The sequence below is a fragment of the Phyllobates terribilis genome, unplaced genomic scaffold (genome assembly GCF_046119375.1).
Source record: "Phyllobates terribilis strain yellow unplaced genomic scaffold, ASM4611937v1 Scaffold_1__5_contigs__length_1240528914, whole genome shotgun sequence".
NCBI lineage: Eukaryota > Metazoa > Chordata > Amphibia > Anura > Dendrobatidae > Phyllobates > Phyllobates terribilis.
The window spans coordinates 424,344,050-424,361,705 of NW_027362761.1; the positions used below are offsets into that span (position 1 = coordinate 424,344,050).

At 46.6% G+C, this 17,656-nt stretch overlaps 1 protein-coding gene across 2 annotated transcripts in view; it reads right to left on the minus strand.

The window, feature by feature from the left end:
* Positions 1-17,656, minus strand: part of CAMK4 (calcium/calmodulin dependent protein kinase IV) — a 350,792-nt gene that overhangs the window by 131,731 nt on the left and 201,405 nt on the right. For both annotated transcript variants that reach the window (XM_073655014.1, XM_073655013.1), the window contains one exon: positions 15,874-15,946. In XM_073655014.1, the coding sequence (XP_073511115.1) occupies positions 15,874-15,946 (73 nt within the window). The remainder of the gene's footprint in view (positions 1-15,873; positions 15,947-17,656) is intronic.

The following is a 17,656-nucleotide window of genomic DNA, read 5'->3' on the forward strand; positions in this document are numbered from 1 at the left end:
GGAAGATATGGTTAGTACTGTGCTCGGAGACTTCCCTCGGTCCTGGACTCAAGTCAATGGTGCAGTTGTGGTACCCGTCCTCACGTTCCTCCAACCAGCATCCCAAGTGCCTACGGAGCAACAGGTAGAGCTGGAAGAGCAGCCGGTCCAGGAGGCAGAAGACTCCACACAAGCAGAACAGGAGGATCAACCCTCTGCTTATAGTGAGCCTGCCGTACCCCTAGTGAGCCAAAGAGCCGGTAGACAGCTGCCCAGTTTACCCTTGACAGCTCCTACACCCTGTAGTTCAGGGCTAGACAGTCAGCTCCGTAGGTCCACTAGGGCCACTAGAGGCCAGTTACCCGCACGTTGGAGGATTTGAAGTGTATAAATTGTTTTATTTGTGGTTACCTGTTTTTCTTGTTGCTTGTGTATAATTATGTGTTTCTAGTTATTTATAGGAGTCCTTGGTGGATTTACCGGGAATCCTTGTACATGGTTGGAGCGTAACCTAGGAATGGACTAAAGACTGTTAAGGACTCGGGGCAGGACAGACCCCTACCTGGTTACGTCTCCCTGTTTTGGTGAAATGGACACCTTGCTTTTCTTCAAAAACTGCACCCGGTTGCGGACACGCCGTGACCATCTTTATATGTTTTTCTTATTGTACTATTATTGTTTATACCTTGTTATGTTTAAAAATATGTTTAGTCCCGGAGTACTAAATTTCACTAGGGGGGAATGTGGCACCCCAGGGGTCTGGTTTCCACAGTAACAGCAATGTTGTGTCTGAGAGCAGGTGGGAGGTCTCTTGGTCAGGGATCCTGTGCATGCCACACCTCCTGCCCAGTCCTGGGAGCGGAAGAACTTCCCCTATATAAACCTAGGGCTGAGGCAGGGTGAGTGAGTAGAGAAGAAGTAGAGACAGAGAAGAGAAGCAGATATAGGAAAAGAACATCAGGAGCTCTGTGGGAGCAGTGCTATAAGGAGTCAGGGGCTGGCAGCTGCAGAGCTCGCCCTGACTGAGAAGCTATCACCGGACCCGGAGTCCGAGGCTGTGGGGACTAATCTTTACCCAGCAGCAGAAACCGCCCGGCAGGGGATTTCAGGTCCTCTGGCCAAGAAACCCGAAGGCACGGTCACACGCGTGGGACCAGCACCGCCGTCGTGGAGCGGACGCCACTAGAAGGCCCCGAGTCACCGGCCATACGGGTGAGCACCACACGGTACACTCAGGGACGTGGGCTACTTATACCCGCCTCTAGCAAGGTAGCCAGAAGAGTACAGTCAGTTTGGGAGGCCTACAACTCCGCCTGGCCAGGGGAGATCCCATCTGCTCAAGGACTGACCAGGCCCCGATCGCTAGCCAGTACTCCGGGAGGGTCTATCTTTATCACCAGTAAAGACCCTGAATTACACCGCATCGTCTCTGAGTGATTCCTGCTACCCCATCATCCACGTCGGCTGCCCTGAGGCCATACCCCTCCCGTTGGGGGTGATACTATCACGCTGCACAATCCTACCACCGGCCTCAGCGGTCTGCCCTGCAGCGGCAGCTCCTTCGCTGCATTCAACGGGTGGCGTAGTCGTCCAACATCTACCGCTAATACAGCGCCACTTAGTCTGACTCCCTGGGCACGGACCGGGTCACCGCCACGAGACTACAACCCTCAACAGATCCGGCTCCGGGTAAGCTCCCGCGTGCGCAACGCTGCGCGACACAGGCCCAGGGGTGCGTCACAAGCACGATGCCAGGGATGTTACAGTACCCCCCCTTTACGCCCCCTCTTCCTCCAGCCAGCAAGGATTTTCTGCAGAGAATTTGGAGGCCGATCCTTCTCCTCAAGAAGATTCCCTCTTCTGTCTACTAGAGGGAACAAAGCTGGTCTCATCATCTTGGTAACTAGGATGCTTCCTTCCTTCCATCGGGCCATCCTCAGCAACAGAAGAAGTGGGCGAGGTACCAGGAACAGGACACAGGAAAGTCTCTCTCCACTTATTAATATCGGGTAGCACCCCAAAGGATTCACGGGACAACTGGAGATCCTCCAACGGGTGGAGGGGTGCATAGACTTGGGGTTAACCACTGCTTTGACGTACACTTTGCCAAGCTTACTGGATGAAGAGGGCGAAGTACCAGGTACAGGGTGCAGAAAAGTCTCTCTCCATTTGTTATCAGGTAGCACCGCGGAGGATTCAGGAGACAACTGGAAGTCCTCCACCTGGTTGGAGGGGTGCAGAGACTCGGGGGTAACCACCGCCTTGATGTACACTTTGCCAAGCTTACTGGATGAAGTGGGCGAAGTACCAGGTACAGGGTGCAGGAATGTCTCTCTCCATTTGTTATCAGATAGCACCCCGGAGGATTCAGGAGGCAACTGGAGGTCCTCCGCCTGGTTGGAGGGGTGCAGAGACTTGGAGGTAGCCACCGCCTTAATGGACTTATTGCCAGATTTGTTAGAGATGGCGGATCCTTGCTTAGGGACCAACCTCAGTCTGGTTTCTGAGATGACACGTCTGCGAGGCGGGGCGGTGCCTAAAGCCAGATCATTGGTACAATCGTCGAGACTGTGTGGGGACAATGCCTCTGCTTCCCTTCCTTCGGAAACTTCAGCGCACAGCGAGTCAGCGACTAGCAGATCTGGTGAAGAAGAAGAAGAAACTGCTGACTGTCCTGCAGATATGGGGACTGGACACCCCTTGCACCTCAGCAGTCCCCCAGGAAACACCATGCAGGATCTCCAGACCTGAGCGGGGACTAGATCTCTCGGCTCTGGATGACCTGTGGGTAAACCAGACAGCACCTGGAATGTGAACTTCTTCATGTGTAATGCTCCAATCTGGAGCTTAATTTGTACAGACATATTTTGACTGTTTCTGAGTAGGGCTCATCCTTCCGCTGACAATGCCCAAACCGGCTTCTGGAGTTGTCGGACGGGAATCAAACACCGACTCTTCAAGCATTTAAGCCCGAAACTTCCGGTTAATCCGAGGCCTTCACTTGCCACGGAGACAGTCATGGTCATCTGTGGAGAGGAAACACTAACGCCAAGGGCAGCCTCTCCCACAGGCCTAATGTCTTGGGATTCTCCAACCTTCGCTGGACAAAGACCGTCAGGGGGTCCCAAACAACTGCAGTGGGACCGCAATCCGATTTTGTGACTGAGTTCTGGCCTCTGCTTTGCCTGACGAACAAAGTCATCCTTCATGGATTCTGTGCAGAGAGCTGCCTCTACAGGCTGGGGAACAGGAGGTCTTTGGGAGGACAGAACCTGGCGTGACGGTTTACCTCTACGCCTTGCACGTCTGGACTGCCTCTTGAGTAGTGTTGAGCCACCCCCGTAGTGTTCGGGTTCGGTTCGGTTCGTCGAACACCGGGATGTTCGAGGAACTGTTCGTCGAACTGTTCGTCGAACACCTTAGAACACCGTCGAACACCGTTAAAACCAATGGCAGGCAAACAAAAACACATAGGAACACATAGAAAACACCTTCAAAGGTGTCCAAAAGCTGACAAACTGCTCAGAAGACGCTTTCTTTAAAAAAGCCGGCCGGCAATTCAGCAGCGGCATACACCGGTACCCGACAATTTAGACATGAAGGAATAGAGCATCACACATAGATTAGATAGATAGAAACATGTCAGTCACATATATATGAAGTACAGTGACAGTGTTGCTTACTGTACTTGTCATTTAGTGTAAAGGATTTATTAAAAAATATAATAGTGTTTTCGTGCACCGTCTCTTTAAAAAAGCCGGCCGGCAATTCAGCAGCGGTACCCGACAATTTATAACAGACAGAATAGAGCTTCACACATAGATTAGATAGATAGAAACATGTCAGTCACATATATATGAAGTACTGTGACAGTGTTGCTTACTGTACTTGTCATTTACTGCAAAGGATTTATTAAAAAAAATAATAGTGTTTTCATGCACCGTCTCTTTAAAAAAGCCAGCCGGCAATTCAGCATCTGTACCCGACAATTTATAACAGACAGAATAGAGCTTCACACATAGATTAGATAGATAGAAACATGTCAGTCACATATATAATAAGTACAGTGACAGTGTTGGTTACAGTACTTGTCATTTAGTATTAAAATAAAGGATTTATTATTAAAAAAAATTGGCGTGGGGTTCCCCGTAATTTTAGTCTCTAGCGGAGGTTAAGCAGACAGCTGGGGCAGATGTTTGAAGCCTGGGAAGGGGGTAATACCCACGGAGCTTCCCAGGCTACTAATATCAGCCCCCAGCTGAATACCTAGCCTTTACTAGCTATTAAAATGGAGGACCCCCCCCAAAAAAATGACGTGGGGTCCCCCCTAATTTAATAGCTAGCAAAGGCTAGGCAGACAGCTGGGGGCTGATATTAATAGCCCAGGAAGGGAGCCATGAATATTGGCCCCCTCCCAGGCTAGAAACACCAGCCGTCAGCCGCCCCAGAAATGGCGCATCCATAGGATGCGCCAATTCTGGCACTTAGCCTCGCTCTTCCACGCTGCCCTGGTGCGGTGGCAGGGGGTAATAGGGTTGGGGTTGATGTCAGCTTATAATGGCAGCTGACATCAAGCCCAGGTTAGTAATGGAGAGGCGTCTATAAGACACCCCCATTACTAACCCCATAGTCAAAGTTAAAAAAAACCCACAAACACCCAGAATAAAGTCCTTTAATTGAAATAAAGACACAATTCTTTATTGTTCTAAATTAAACCATACTTACCATCACGCCCATTCCAGCTGAAGCCAACGATCTCCTGCAATAAAAGAAAAATAATAAAGCAACCTCATCCTTACCTTTCCATGGTTCCCAGGACAGCTTCAGCTCTGCTACATCGAGATGACAGGCTGGACCGCAGCAGAACGCTGCCATACAGCCTGTCATCCCGCAGACACTGAGAAGCGCAGGCATGCTTCCACTCCTCAGTGTCTGGCTGTGACGGCATCCAGATGAGCCGACAATGAACTCGGCTCACCTCATGTACGTCACTGACAGCGTGGGAAAATTCTCCTGCACTCAGCTCTTCAGCGTGAGAATTTTCCCACGCTGTCAGTGACGTGCATGAGGTGAGCCGAGTTCATTGGACATGACCTCGGCTCATCTGGATGCCGTCACAGCCAGACACTGAGTAGCGCAAGCATGCCTGCGCTTCTCAGTGTCTGCGGGATGACAGGCTGGATGGCAGCGTTCTGCTGCGGTCCAGCCTGTCATCTCGATGTAGCAGAGCTGAAGCTGTCGTGGGAGCCATGGAAAGGTAAGGATGATGTTGCTTTATTATTTTACTTTTATTGCAGGAGATCATTGGCTTCAGCTGGAATGGGCGTGATGGTAAGTATGGTTTAATTTAGAACAATAAAGAATTGTGTGTTTATTTCAATTAAAGGACTTTTTTCTGGGTGTTTGTGTTTTTTTTAAATACTTTACTAGAAATTCATGGTGGTCATGTCTAATATTGGCGTGACCCCATGAATTTCGGGCTTAGGGCCAGCTGATAATGCCAAGCTGGCCTTAACCCCTTTATTACCCAGTGAGCCACCGCACCAGGGCCCTGGATGAGTTGGGTACAGCGCCAGAAGATGGCGCTTCTATGAACGCGCCATTTTCCGGGGCGGCTGCGGACTGCAATTTGCAGCGGGTGGGGCCCAGAAAGCTTGGGCCTCCCTGCGCTGCGGATTCCAGCCCCCAGCTGCCTAGTTGTACCTGGCTGGACACAAAAATAGGGCGAAGCTCCACGTATTTTTTTTTTAAATTCATGAAATTCATGGAATAATTAAGAAAAAAAGGGCTTCCCTATATTGTTGTGTCCGGCTAGGTACAAATAGGCAGCTGGTGGTTGGGAGCAGCCCGTTCCTGCCTGCTGTACCTGACTGGACACAAATATAGGGCGAAGCCCCACATCAATTTTTTTTTCATTATTTCATGAATTTCCTGAAATAATTTAAAAAAAATTGACGTGGGGCTTCGCCCTATATTTGTGTCCAGTCAGGTACAGCAGGCAGGAACGGGCTGCCCCCAACCACCAGCTGCCTATTTGTACCTGGTTGGACACAACAATATAGGGAAGCCCTTTTTTTCTTAATTATTCCATGAATTTCATGAAATAATTTAAAAAAAAAATGCGTGGGGCTTCGCCCTATTTTTGTGCCCAGCCAGGTACAACTAGGCAGCTGGGGGCTGGAATCTGCAGCGCAGGGAGGCCCAAGCTTTCTGGGTCCCCCCCGCTGCAAATTGCAGTCCGCAGCCGCCCCAGAAAATGGCGCGTTCATAGAAGCGCCATCTTCTGGCGCTGTACCCAACTCATCCAGGGCCCTGGTGCGGTGGCTCACTGGGTAATAAAGGGGTTAAGGCCAGCTTGGCATTATCAGCTGGCCCTAAGCCCGAAATTCATGGGGTCATGCCAATATTAGACATGACCACCATGAATTTCTAGTAAAGTATTTAAAAAAACACAACACACAGAATAAAGTCCTTTAATTGAAATAAACACACAATTCTTTATTGTTCTAAATTAAACCATACTTACCGTCACGCCCATTCCAGCTGAAGCCAATGTCTTCTGCAATAAAAGTAAAATAATTAAGCAACCTCATCCTTACCTTTCCATGGTTCCCACGACAGCTTCAGCTCTGCTACATCGAGATGACAGGCTGGACCGCAGCAGAAAGCTGCCATCCAGCCTGTCATCCCGCGGACACTCAGAAGCGCAGGCATGCTTGCGCTCCTCAGTGTCTCGCTGTGACGGCATAAAGATGAGACAAGCTCATGTCCAATGAACTCGGCGCACCTCATGCACGTCACTGACAGCGTGGGAGAATTCTCCTGCACTCAGCACTTCAGCGTGAAAATTCTCCCACGCTGTCAGTGACGTACATGAGGTCAGCTGAGTTCATTGGACATGAATGAGCTCACCTCATGCACGTCACTGACAGCGTGGGAAAATTCTCACGCTGAAGCGCTGAGTGCAGGAGAATCTTCCCACGCTGTCAGTGACGTGCATGAGGTGAGCTCATTCATGTCCAATGATCTCAGCTCACCTCATGCACGTCACTGACAGCGTGGGAAAATTCTCCTGCACTCAGCGCTACAGCGTGAGAATTTTCCCACGCTGTCAGTGACGTGCATGAGGTGAGCTCATTCATGTCCAATGAACTCAGCTGACCTCATGTACGTCACTGACAGCGTGGGAGAATTCTCACGCTGAAGTGCTGAGTGCAGGAGAATTCTCCCACGCAGTCAGTGACGTGCATGAGGTGCGCCGAGTTCATTGGACATGAACTCGTCTCATCTTTATGCCGTCACAGCCAGACACTGCAGAGCGCAAGCATGCCTGCGCTTCTCAGTGTCTGCGGGATGACAGGCTGGATGGCAGCGTTCTGCTGCGGTCCAGCCTGTTATCTCGATGTAGCAGAGCTGAAGCTGTCGTGGGAACCATGGAAAGGTAAGGATGAGGTTGCTTTATTATTTTTCTTTTATTGCAGGAGATCGTTGGCTTCAGCTGGAATGGGCGTGATGGTAAGTATGGTTTAATTTAGAACAATAAAGGAATGTGTCTTTATTTCAATTACAGGACTTTATTCTGGGTGTTTTTGTTTTCTTTTAACTTTGACTATGGGGTTAGTAATGGGGGTGTCTTATAGACGCCTCTCCATTACTAACCTGGGCTTGATGTCAGCTGGCATTATAAGCTGACATCAACCCCAACCCTATTACCCCCTGCCACCGCACCAGGGCAGCGTGGAAGAGCGAGGCTAAGTGCCAGAATTGGCGCATCCTATGGATGCGCCATTTCTGGGGCGGCTAACGGCTGGTGTTTCTAGCCTGGGAGGGGGCCAATATTCATGACTCCCTTCCTGGGCTATTAATATCAGCCCCCAGCTGTCTGCCTAGCCTTTGCTAGCTATTAAATTAGGGGGGACCCCACGTCATTTTTTTGGGGGGGGTCCTCCATTTTAATAGCTAGTAAAGGCTAGGTATTCAGCTGGGGGCTGATATTAGTAGCCTGGGAAGCTCCGTGGGTATTACCCCCTTCCCAGGCTTCAAACATCTGCCCCAGCTGTCTGTTTAACCTCCGCTAGAGACTAAAATTACGGGGAACCCCACGCCAATTTTTTTTAATAATAAATCCTTTATTTTAATACTAAATGACAAGTACAGTAACCAACACTGTCACTGTACTTATTATATATGTGACTGACATGTTTCTATCTATCTAATCTATGTGTGAAGCTCTATTCTGTCTGTTATAAATTGTCGGGTACAGATGCTGAATTGCCGGCCGGCTTTTTTAAAGAGACGGTGCATGAAAACACTATTATTTTTTTAAATAAATCCTTTGCAGTAAATGACAAGTACAGTAAGCAACACTGTCACAGTACTTCATATATATGTGACTGACATGTTTCTATCTACCTAATCTATGTGTGATTCTCTATTCTTTCTGTTATAAATTGTCGGGTACAGATGCTGAATTGCCGGCCGGCTTTTTTAAAGAGACGGTGCATGAAAACACTATTATTTTTTTTAATAAATCCTTTGCAGTAAATGACAAGTACAGTAAGCAACACTGTCACAGTACTTCATATATATGTGACTGACATGTTTCTATCTATCTAATCTATGTGTGAAGCTCTATTCTGTCTGTTATAAATTGTCGGGTACCGCTGCTGAATTGCCGGCCGGCTTTTTTAAAGAGACGGTGCACGAAAACACTATTATATTTTTTAATAAATCCTTTACACTAAATGACAAGTACAGTAAGCAACACTGTCACTGTACTTCGTATATATGTGGCTGACATGTTTCTATCTATCTAATCTATGTGTGATTCTCTATTCCTTCTATTCTAAATTGTCGGGTACAGATGCTGAATTGCCAGCCGGCTTTTTTAAAGAGACGGTGCATGAAAACACTATTATTTTTTTTGATAAATCCTTTACACTAAATGACAAGTACAGTAAGCAACACTGTCACTGTGCTTCTTATATGTGTGACTGACATGTTTCTATCTATCTAATCTATGTGTGAAGCTCTATTCTTTCGGTTCTAAATTGTCGGGTACCGGTGTATGCCGCTGCTGAATTGCCGGCTTTTCATGTTTCACTGTGAGCACTGTTCCCATCGATTTGGGCAATCACTGTAATGCCACAACCACCATGGCTGTGGCATTACAGTGAGTGGCAGACAATCCCTGCATGATTGGTGCTCTAAATAGCGCCAGACATGCAGGACAAGCTTTTGGTGCACGAACAGTTATCGAACATAACCTCGAACAGCCGAATTTTTTGCAAATCGTTCGGGTTCGTCGAACAACTCGAACACCACCCAAAACAGCTCGAATTTGAGATTGGCGAACAGTTCTAGTCGAACACCGCTCATCTCTACTCTTGAGGTTGGGAAGGGAAGTATTCTGTGAAGCATTGTCATCCTGTTTGGATTCTGTGTGGGCAACAGTCTCTCAGGCTGGAGAGCTGGTGGGCTACCTACACACATTACCCATTGGGGCTGCTCCGGGATACTAGGAAGGGAAGCTTTAGCAGAAGCCTCAGGGTTAGGGTCATCGAAGACCATTAAAATGGCCACCAGGAAGGCCTGCAGGTCAAAGACGATAGGATCCCATGCTTCCCATAGGGGGGTGATCCAATTCAAGGCATCACCCGCTAAATAGGACATCATGAATGCTACTTTCACCCGATCAGTGGGAAAATAGTGAGCATAGAATTTGAAATGCAGCATACATTGCTCCACAAACGCACGGCTTTGTTTTGGATCCCCATAGTACCGTGGTGGATCCGCAGGAACGAGTGCTGATAGCTCCATTTGGGGCGATGCGTAAATCGCCTGGACCTCAGCTTGAGAAAAAAATTTTTTTTGGTGCACGTATTCGCCAGACAAGGATTCAAATGTCTGAGAGCGAAGGGCCATGGGGCTCAACGGGAACCATGGCCTGAGCAAACTGTTACGCTCGCGCCCGGACTGACTGGCGTGAGTGTGATTAGTGATCCCACTGGACCGTGAACTGAGGAGTGCCTGGAGGGGCGTAACTAAGTATCAACCCGGTCCGACCAAGGTCGCACGGCGGCTCAGTCGACTCCGTGAACCAGGGAGGAAGCGAGCAGAGGGACCAGGTGCTACTCCAGGTCAGACCCCGGTCACAGCTGTTGACCCACACCGGGGAATGCAGGAACAGGCAGGTTAGCTGGTATGCAGACAGGTGGGTACTGGCAGGCACGGCAGGTATGACGGCAGGTGGGTGCTGGAAGGCACGGCTGGTATGCAGACAGGCGGGTGCTGACAGGCACGGCTAGAATGCAGACAGGCAGATACTGGCAGGTATGAACGCAGGCTGGATAGGGACCAGTACAGACTGGGATACAGGAACAGAGCTGCAGGTGCGGTGGACTAGCAGAGCAAAACCGCAGGAGAGGTGAACAAGCAGAGCAGAGCAAAACTGCAGGTGCGGTGAACAAGCAGAGCAAAACCGCAAGAGAGGTGAATAAGCAGAGCGGAGCAAAACCGCAGGTGCGGTGAACAAGCAGAGCGGAGCAAAATCGCGGGTGCGGTGAACAAGCAGAGCGGAGCAAAACCGCAGGTGCGGTGAACAAGTAGAGCGGAGCAAAACCGCAGGTGCGGTGAACAAGCAGAGCGGAGCAAAATCGCAGGTGCGGTGAACAAGCAGAGCGGAGCAAAACCGCAGGTGTTGTAAACAAGCGGAGCACAACCGCAGGTGCGGTAAACAAGCGGAGCAGAGCGGAACCGCCGGAGCGGTGAACAAGCAGAGCAGAACAGAACCACAGGTGCGGTAAACAAGCGGAGCGGAGCGGTGAACAAGCTGAGCAGAACAGAACCGCAGGTGCGGTAAACAAGCGGAGCAGAGCGGAACCGCAGGAGCGGTGAACAAGCAGAGCAGAACAGAGCAGAAGGTGAAGGCAGACAGGACAGGGCTCTGTTCACATGGAACACACTGGAAAATACAGGAAGATGGTTAGAACACAGGAGGTAGACACGGAGGCAGGGAAAGGGGACAAGCAGAACCAGATACACACAAGGTACTTACAATGAAGTAGCGAGTGGACACAAAACTCACAAACAGAAGTACAGAGACAACGAGTTGGAGTTAGGTGCAGGTTCAGACACTGCAGGAAAAGGGAAGGCACGGACATAGAGAGAAACAAGTAACGGGCTAGGACACTGTTCAGACAGGAACTGAACCGGGAACAAGATACAGGAACGAGCCTGGGAACTCAGCCCCCAGGGTGGCGGAAACAGACTAGAAGTCAGAGTTACAGGTAGCGGTCCTGGGTACTCAGCCCCCAGAGTGGTGGAAACAGACTAGAAGTCAGAGATACAGGTAGCGTCCCTGGGTACTCAGCCCCCAGGGTGGCAGAACAGACTAGATACAGGACAGGACCTGGCAACTCAGTTGCAAAAGACAAACTGAGTGAAAGTTTTGCTCAGGCACCTCCTACTGGGTGGAGGAGGTTTAAGTATCCAGTGACTCACAGGAATAGGCTGGGGACGCATTCGGACTGTGCACACAGTAGCTATAAGAAACAAGCAGAAAGCCGCGCCGACGCCCTAAGCAATCAGACAAGAGATATGGACACAGCAGGTACTGGAGCAAAGAGTGCAGCATGGACTGACAGGTAAGATTGCGGTCTTGCATGGTGGGAGGTGGTGCACCATGCAAGCACGCCGCCAGGGATGTTACAATCTAGAATCCTACATCAGACAAGAATGGGACAACTTTCCTCTCTCAAAACTCCAGAAACTGGTCTCCTCACTTTCCAGATGTTTGCAGACTGTTGCAAAAAGAAGAGGGGATACAACACAATGGTAGACAACTCATTTTACGATATGTCATTGCCATCAATTTCTAAGTGAGTTAATTTTTTAAAATGAAATGTAAAATGACTAACTTTCACCTTCTGAACGGTAATCTACACTGTGTGCTGAATTATTAGGCAAATGAGTATTTTGATCACATGATACTTTTTATACATGTTGTCCTACTCCAAGCTGCATAGGCTTGAGAACCAACTACCAATTAAGTAAATCTGGTGATGTGCATCTCTGTAATGAGGAGGGGTGTTGACTAATGACATCAACACCCTATATAAGGTGTGCTTAATTATTAGGCAACTTCCTTTCCTTTGTCAAAATGAGTCAGAAGAGAGATTTGACGGGCTCTGAAAAGTCCAGAATTGTGAGATGTCTTGCAGAGGGATGCAGCAGTCTTGAAATTTCCAAACTTTTGAAGCGTGATCACCGAACAATCAAGGGTTTCATGGCAAATAGCCAACAGGGTCGCAAGAAGCGTGCTGGCTAAAAAAGGCGCAAATAACTGCCCATGAATTGAGGAAAATCAAGCGTGAAGCTGCCAAGATGCCATTCGCCACCAGTTTTGCCATATTTCAGAGATGCAACGTTACTGGAGTATCAAAAAGCACAAGGTGTGCGATACTCAGGGACATGGCCAAGGTAAGGAAGGGTGAAACAACAACCACCTTTGAACAAGAAACATATGATAAAACGTCAAGAATGGGCCAAGAAATATCTTAAGACTGATTTTTCAAAGGTTTTATGGACTGATGAAATGAAAGTGACTCTTGATGGGCCAGATGGATGGGCCAGAGTCTGGATCAGTAAAGGGCAGAGAGCTCCACTCCGACTCAGACGCCAGCAAGGTGGAGGTGGGGTACTGGTATGGGCTGGTATCAAAGATGAACTTGTGGGACCTTTTCGGTTGAGGATGGAGTGAAGCTCAACTCCCAGACCTACTGCCAGTTTCTGGAAGACAACTTCTTCAAGCAGTGGTACAGGAAGAAGTCGGTATCGTTCAAGAAAAACATGATTTTCATAAAGGACAATGCTCCATCACATGCATCCAACTACTCCACAGCGTGGCTGGCCAGTAACGGTCTAAAAGAAGAAAAAATAATGACATGGCCCCCTTGTTCACCTGATCTGAACCCCATAGAGAACCTGTGGTCCATCATAAAATGTGAGATCTACAGGCAGGGAAAACAGTACACCTCTCGGAACAGTGTCTGGGAGGCTGTGGAGGCTGCTGCACGCAATGTTGATCGAAAACAGATCAAGCAACTGACAGAATCTATGGATGGAAGGCTGTTGAGTGTCATCATAAAGAAAGGTGGCTATATTGATCACTAATTTTTTTGGTTTTTGATTTTGCATGTCAGAAATGTTTATTTCTAAATTTTGTGCACTTATATTGGTTTACCTGGTGAAAATAAACAAGGGAGATGGGATTATATTTGGTTTTTATTAAGTTGCCTAATAATTCTGCACAGTAATAGTTACCTGCACAAACCGATATCCTCCTAAGATAGCCAAATCTAAAAAAAAAACACTCCAACTTCCAAAAATATTAAGCTTGGATATTTATGAGTCTTTTGGGTTGATTGAGAACATAGTTGTTGATCAATAATAAAAATAACCCTCTAAAATACAACTTGCCTAATAATTCTGCACACAGTGTAAGTTTTGTTCTGAATAAAATATGGCTATAAGAGATTTCCAAATCATTGCATTCTTGCTTTCTTTAAATTTTACACAGCATCCCAACTTTTTTTGGAATTGGGGTTGCACTTTATACCCAAATTCTAGACTGATTATTTAGGCATACAATTTATATATTTTATGATATATAGCTATAGTGGAGTTTTATTTTTCTTGAGTTATGCAATGTTTGTTGAAATAAGAAATGTTGCAATGTATCTTATCAGGAAATATTCTTCTATGAAAATTTCTATGCCACTTCTGCTCCTCCCCCATTAACTCTTCATTCACTGTGAAAAACTGATGAATTTTATATTACTCAGGACAAGATTGACTTCCAGTCACTGAGGGATCAGGTTACAGCTGCCTATTGAAGTCTATAGATAAGGGACCTAGAAGAGGAGCAGAGTGAGTAAGGCAGTTTGAGGGGATTGCAGCAATCTAAGGCTTAGGGTATGTGCCCACGATGCAGAAATGAAGCAGAAAATTTCTGCAGCGTTTCTGCATGTTCTTGGAAGTAAAAATGCTTGCGGATTTTACACGCGTTTTTGCAGCGTTTTTGCAGCGTTTTTACATGCGGATTTGACTTGCGTTTTTCAAATGCATTGGGACCTCAAATCAGCATGCAGAAACGCACAAATAATGGACATGCTGCGGATTTTTCCGCATGGAAAATCTGCTGCGGAAAATTCCACAGCATGGGCACAGAACATGCAGATTTTCATTGGGGATCATGGTGGCACGGATTACCAAACGTTTTGCAAGCAAAAACGCTTGAAAAACGCATAGTGGGCACACAGCCTTAGAGCCCACGATACAGAAATGAAGCAGAAATTTTCCTGAGCATTTCTGCATCTCCTTGGCAGAAAAACGCATGGGGTTTTTAAATGCGTTTTTGACGCGTATTTGGCGCATATTTGACGCATTTTTGCATGCGTATTTGCCATGCGTTTTTCCAATGCATTGTATAGGCAAATACGTATGCAGAAACGCACAAGAATTGGTCATGTCCGTATTTTTTCTGCGAGTAAAATCTGCGCAGAAAAAATCCTGACCATGTGCACAGAACTTGCAGAATGTCATAGGAAGTCATGGAATAAGGTACTGTATGTAATGTGTTCCTGGAGCGTTTATGCGCTGCAAATACGCACCAAAAAAACGCACCAAAAACGGATCATGGGCACACAGTCTAATAAGTATTTTATCTCACCTCAGTACATAGCTAAAGATCCTCAGCACTATTTTATGTCCTCCATGCTGCTTCTGAGGATGTGTGACAGAGATAAGGGAACAGGAATCCCTCATGTGTATTGAGTATGGGAGACTTCATTGCAGCTAGGTTCCACCAGCTCAGAGACAACTGAACATTAGAGATAAAGCATGCATATCGGAAAACTGTCTATAAATATAGGCTAGAAGTCATATAATGGCAAGAAATAGTGTTTTTCCACATGTACACACAGATGACAATCCTCAAGTTCTGTGATGCGTCTCCGCTGCTGCTCATTGCTGCCCTGTTGACAGGCTGTGGCGGTGATGTCAAAACCATAGTGCATGTGACAGCTGCAGTCAATCATTGGGTTCATGAGTCACACTGATATAGACAGCACAAGTCTGCGTAGCCCAGTGATTGGCTGCAGTGGTCACTTGTGCTGTAATTGTGACGTCTCAGCTATAACCTGTCAACAAAGACTGAATGCAGTGGTGAAAAGGCATTGTTGGATCTGGAAAGAAGATTAATTGCTAGAGCTCCCTTGAGGACAGTAGAGTAAACATAATGGTCAATGGCAAATGATACATTCTGACTACATTTACTATATGTTTATCTAATCCGATTATATTATTAGTAAGATGTGTGGACATGTGTTGTCTGCAAGAGACATCCCCATTAGGAGACTACAATGTGATGTCCCATAATTTGTAAATGAAATGTCACAGAAAAAGGTGACAATTACAATTTAGTTGAATCTGATCCTTTACACAGAATAACAAAGTGGTAACGGGCAGCCACTTATTCCTCTTGTCCTAGTAACACATTGTGCTCTTTGAGGCTCGCTGAAATGGAAATAATTATGAAAGATTGGTGTCTGACATTGATCGAATTGACATGTCAGTTTCTTTTTCCTAATACAGGTCCTAATGGGGCAATGCATGACAGGGATTCTTTCTGTACTATTCCCCCTATGACCCTGCGCTAGAGATGACACATATTTAGCCAATATATAACATATTTTTTTGCTGAGAATGTTCCTCGGTTACTTAAAAATATAAGTAATCCAATAATTTTAACCCGAGTGATATAATTATAAAGTGCAGGTTTACAATGAACAGAAAACCACAGAATCAGGTCACATTTTATACAAGAAAACTTACAGCAACAGCTTCTAAAATTTGTTTCACTGCATCGGCAGCATCCCGCTCACTGTAGTAACCTTTCTCCACAATTCTGCAGAAAAACCAACACGTTATTACACTAATAAATATAAAATATGCTGCGGAAAATAACGTTTTACATTGACAATTTCATTTATACACTCCTCAACTTTGAAATTGCAACACCAAGAATGACAAACTGTAAGGTTATGGGAATGGAGGAGGAAGACGGTGTCGATAGCATCGGAGCATGAAAATATTTTCAGGCACCTACCTCCAATATGTGGCATTTAGGAGGGGCATAAATGCCAGACTGAAAGCAAGAATCAGATCAAATGTTGTGGGATGATTGTGCGATGCATTCTTTTCATCAACGTGCCAGTTATCACCACTTGTTGCAAGCTGAGAGGGACAGAATCCTTAAACTGAGAGACCTTGGTGTATCACAGTGATAGTAGGGTGAGATGTCAGGACTGTTCAATGTTGTGTGTCCCAGTGGTTGGGAAAATAACGACAAACTGGAATGACACCAAGAGGTGCAGAGAGGTGAACCTCACGACGGATCATCAGATTAGAAGAATGGAGCGTAGTGATCCATTCTATACTGCAAGTGACATTGGACATCACACACCAAGTATAAGGTGTCAAACAGTGTCTACAGAAGCCATCAGAAGGTGTTTGCACGACATTGGGCTACGAGCCAGACGCCCGGCTACAGGTGTCCATTATTCTCATGCCACCACTCTCAAAGGCTATCGTGGTGGCATAGAAAGATGGCAGTGGAGACCAGAATGGAGGACTATACTCTTCAGCCAGAATGAATCTTGCTTTTGTCTTGGATGCATTTATAACTGGATATTGACCTAGAGACCACGTGGGCAACTCATTGAAGAGGCTTTCACAAGGGAACATCACCCCAATCCTCCTCCTGGGATTATGATATGAGGCGGAATGAGCTGCAAACCTCTAGACTTAAAAAGGTTTTCCACTTTTAGGAAAGTGGCCCCCAAAACTGTAAAATACATAAAACAACAAAATCAGTAGGTTTGTTATATTATGGGAAGTCTCCCATGTCCCATGCTCAATACACATGAGGTATTCCTATTCTCTTATCTCTTTGTCACACATCATCAGTACTCACCCTCCCTAGGTCCAAAGCTGGCTTTCCACTGCTGCTCAGGTCCCGAGGCTTTGACCACAGCAGTGACATCATGTCAACTGCACATGTCACCATTCTAGACAGTCACTAAGCTGAGTGCTCATCATGCACTGACATTGACGGTACACGACGCTGAGCTGACTGCACAAGCCGCTGCGCTCAGTGACTCAGTAGAGTGGTGACGTGTGCTGCTGATGTGATGTCACCACTGTAGTCAAACCACTGAAACTGGAGCAGTGGCAGGGGGGCAGCACTGGACTCAGGGAGGATGAGTATGTGCTGAGTTTGTTATTTTATGTATTTTACACAGTTTGATGCCCACTTTCCTGAAAGTGGATAACTCCTTTAATTCCAGGTACACATTGACTTACTATTTCTGCTCATGGCGTTCATACTCAATACTGAATAAATTGAGATGTTTTGAAAATTTAGATTCCATTTTTTCATCATTTGCATACTATTATTAATGTCTATCGATTCTTTGATTTCCATAATTCCACGACTTTTCCTTTTTGGTTTTGCAATTTCAATGTCAAGGAGTGTATGCACTTTATAGTTTACTATATTTATAATTTACATTCATTATTGCCGAGCTCAAGGATTTCGGTGGGAACAATTAACCAT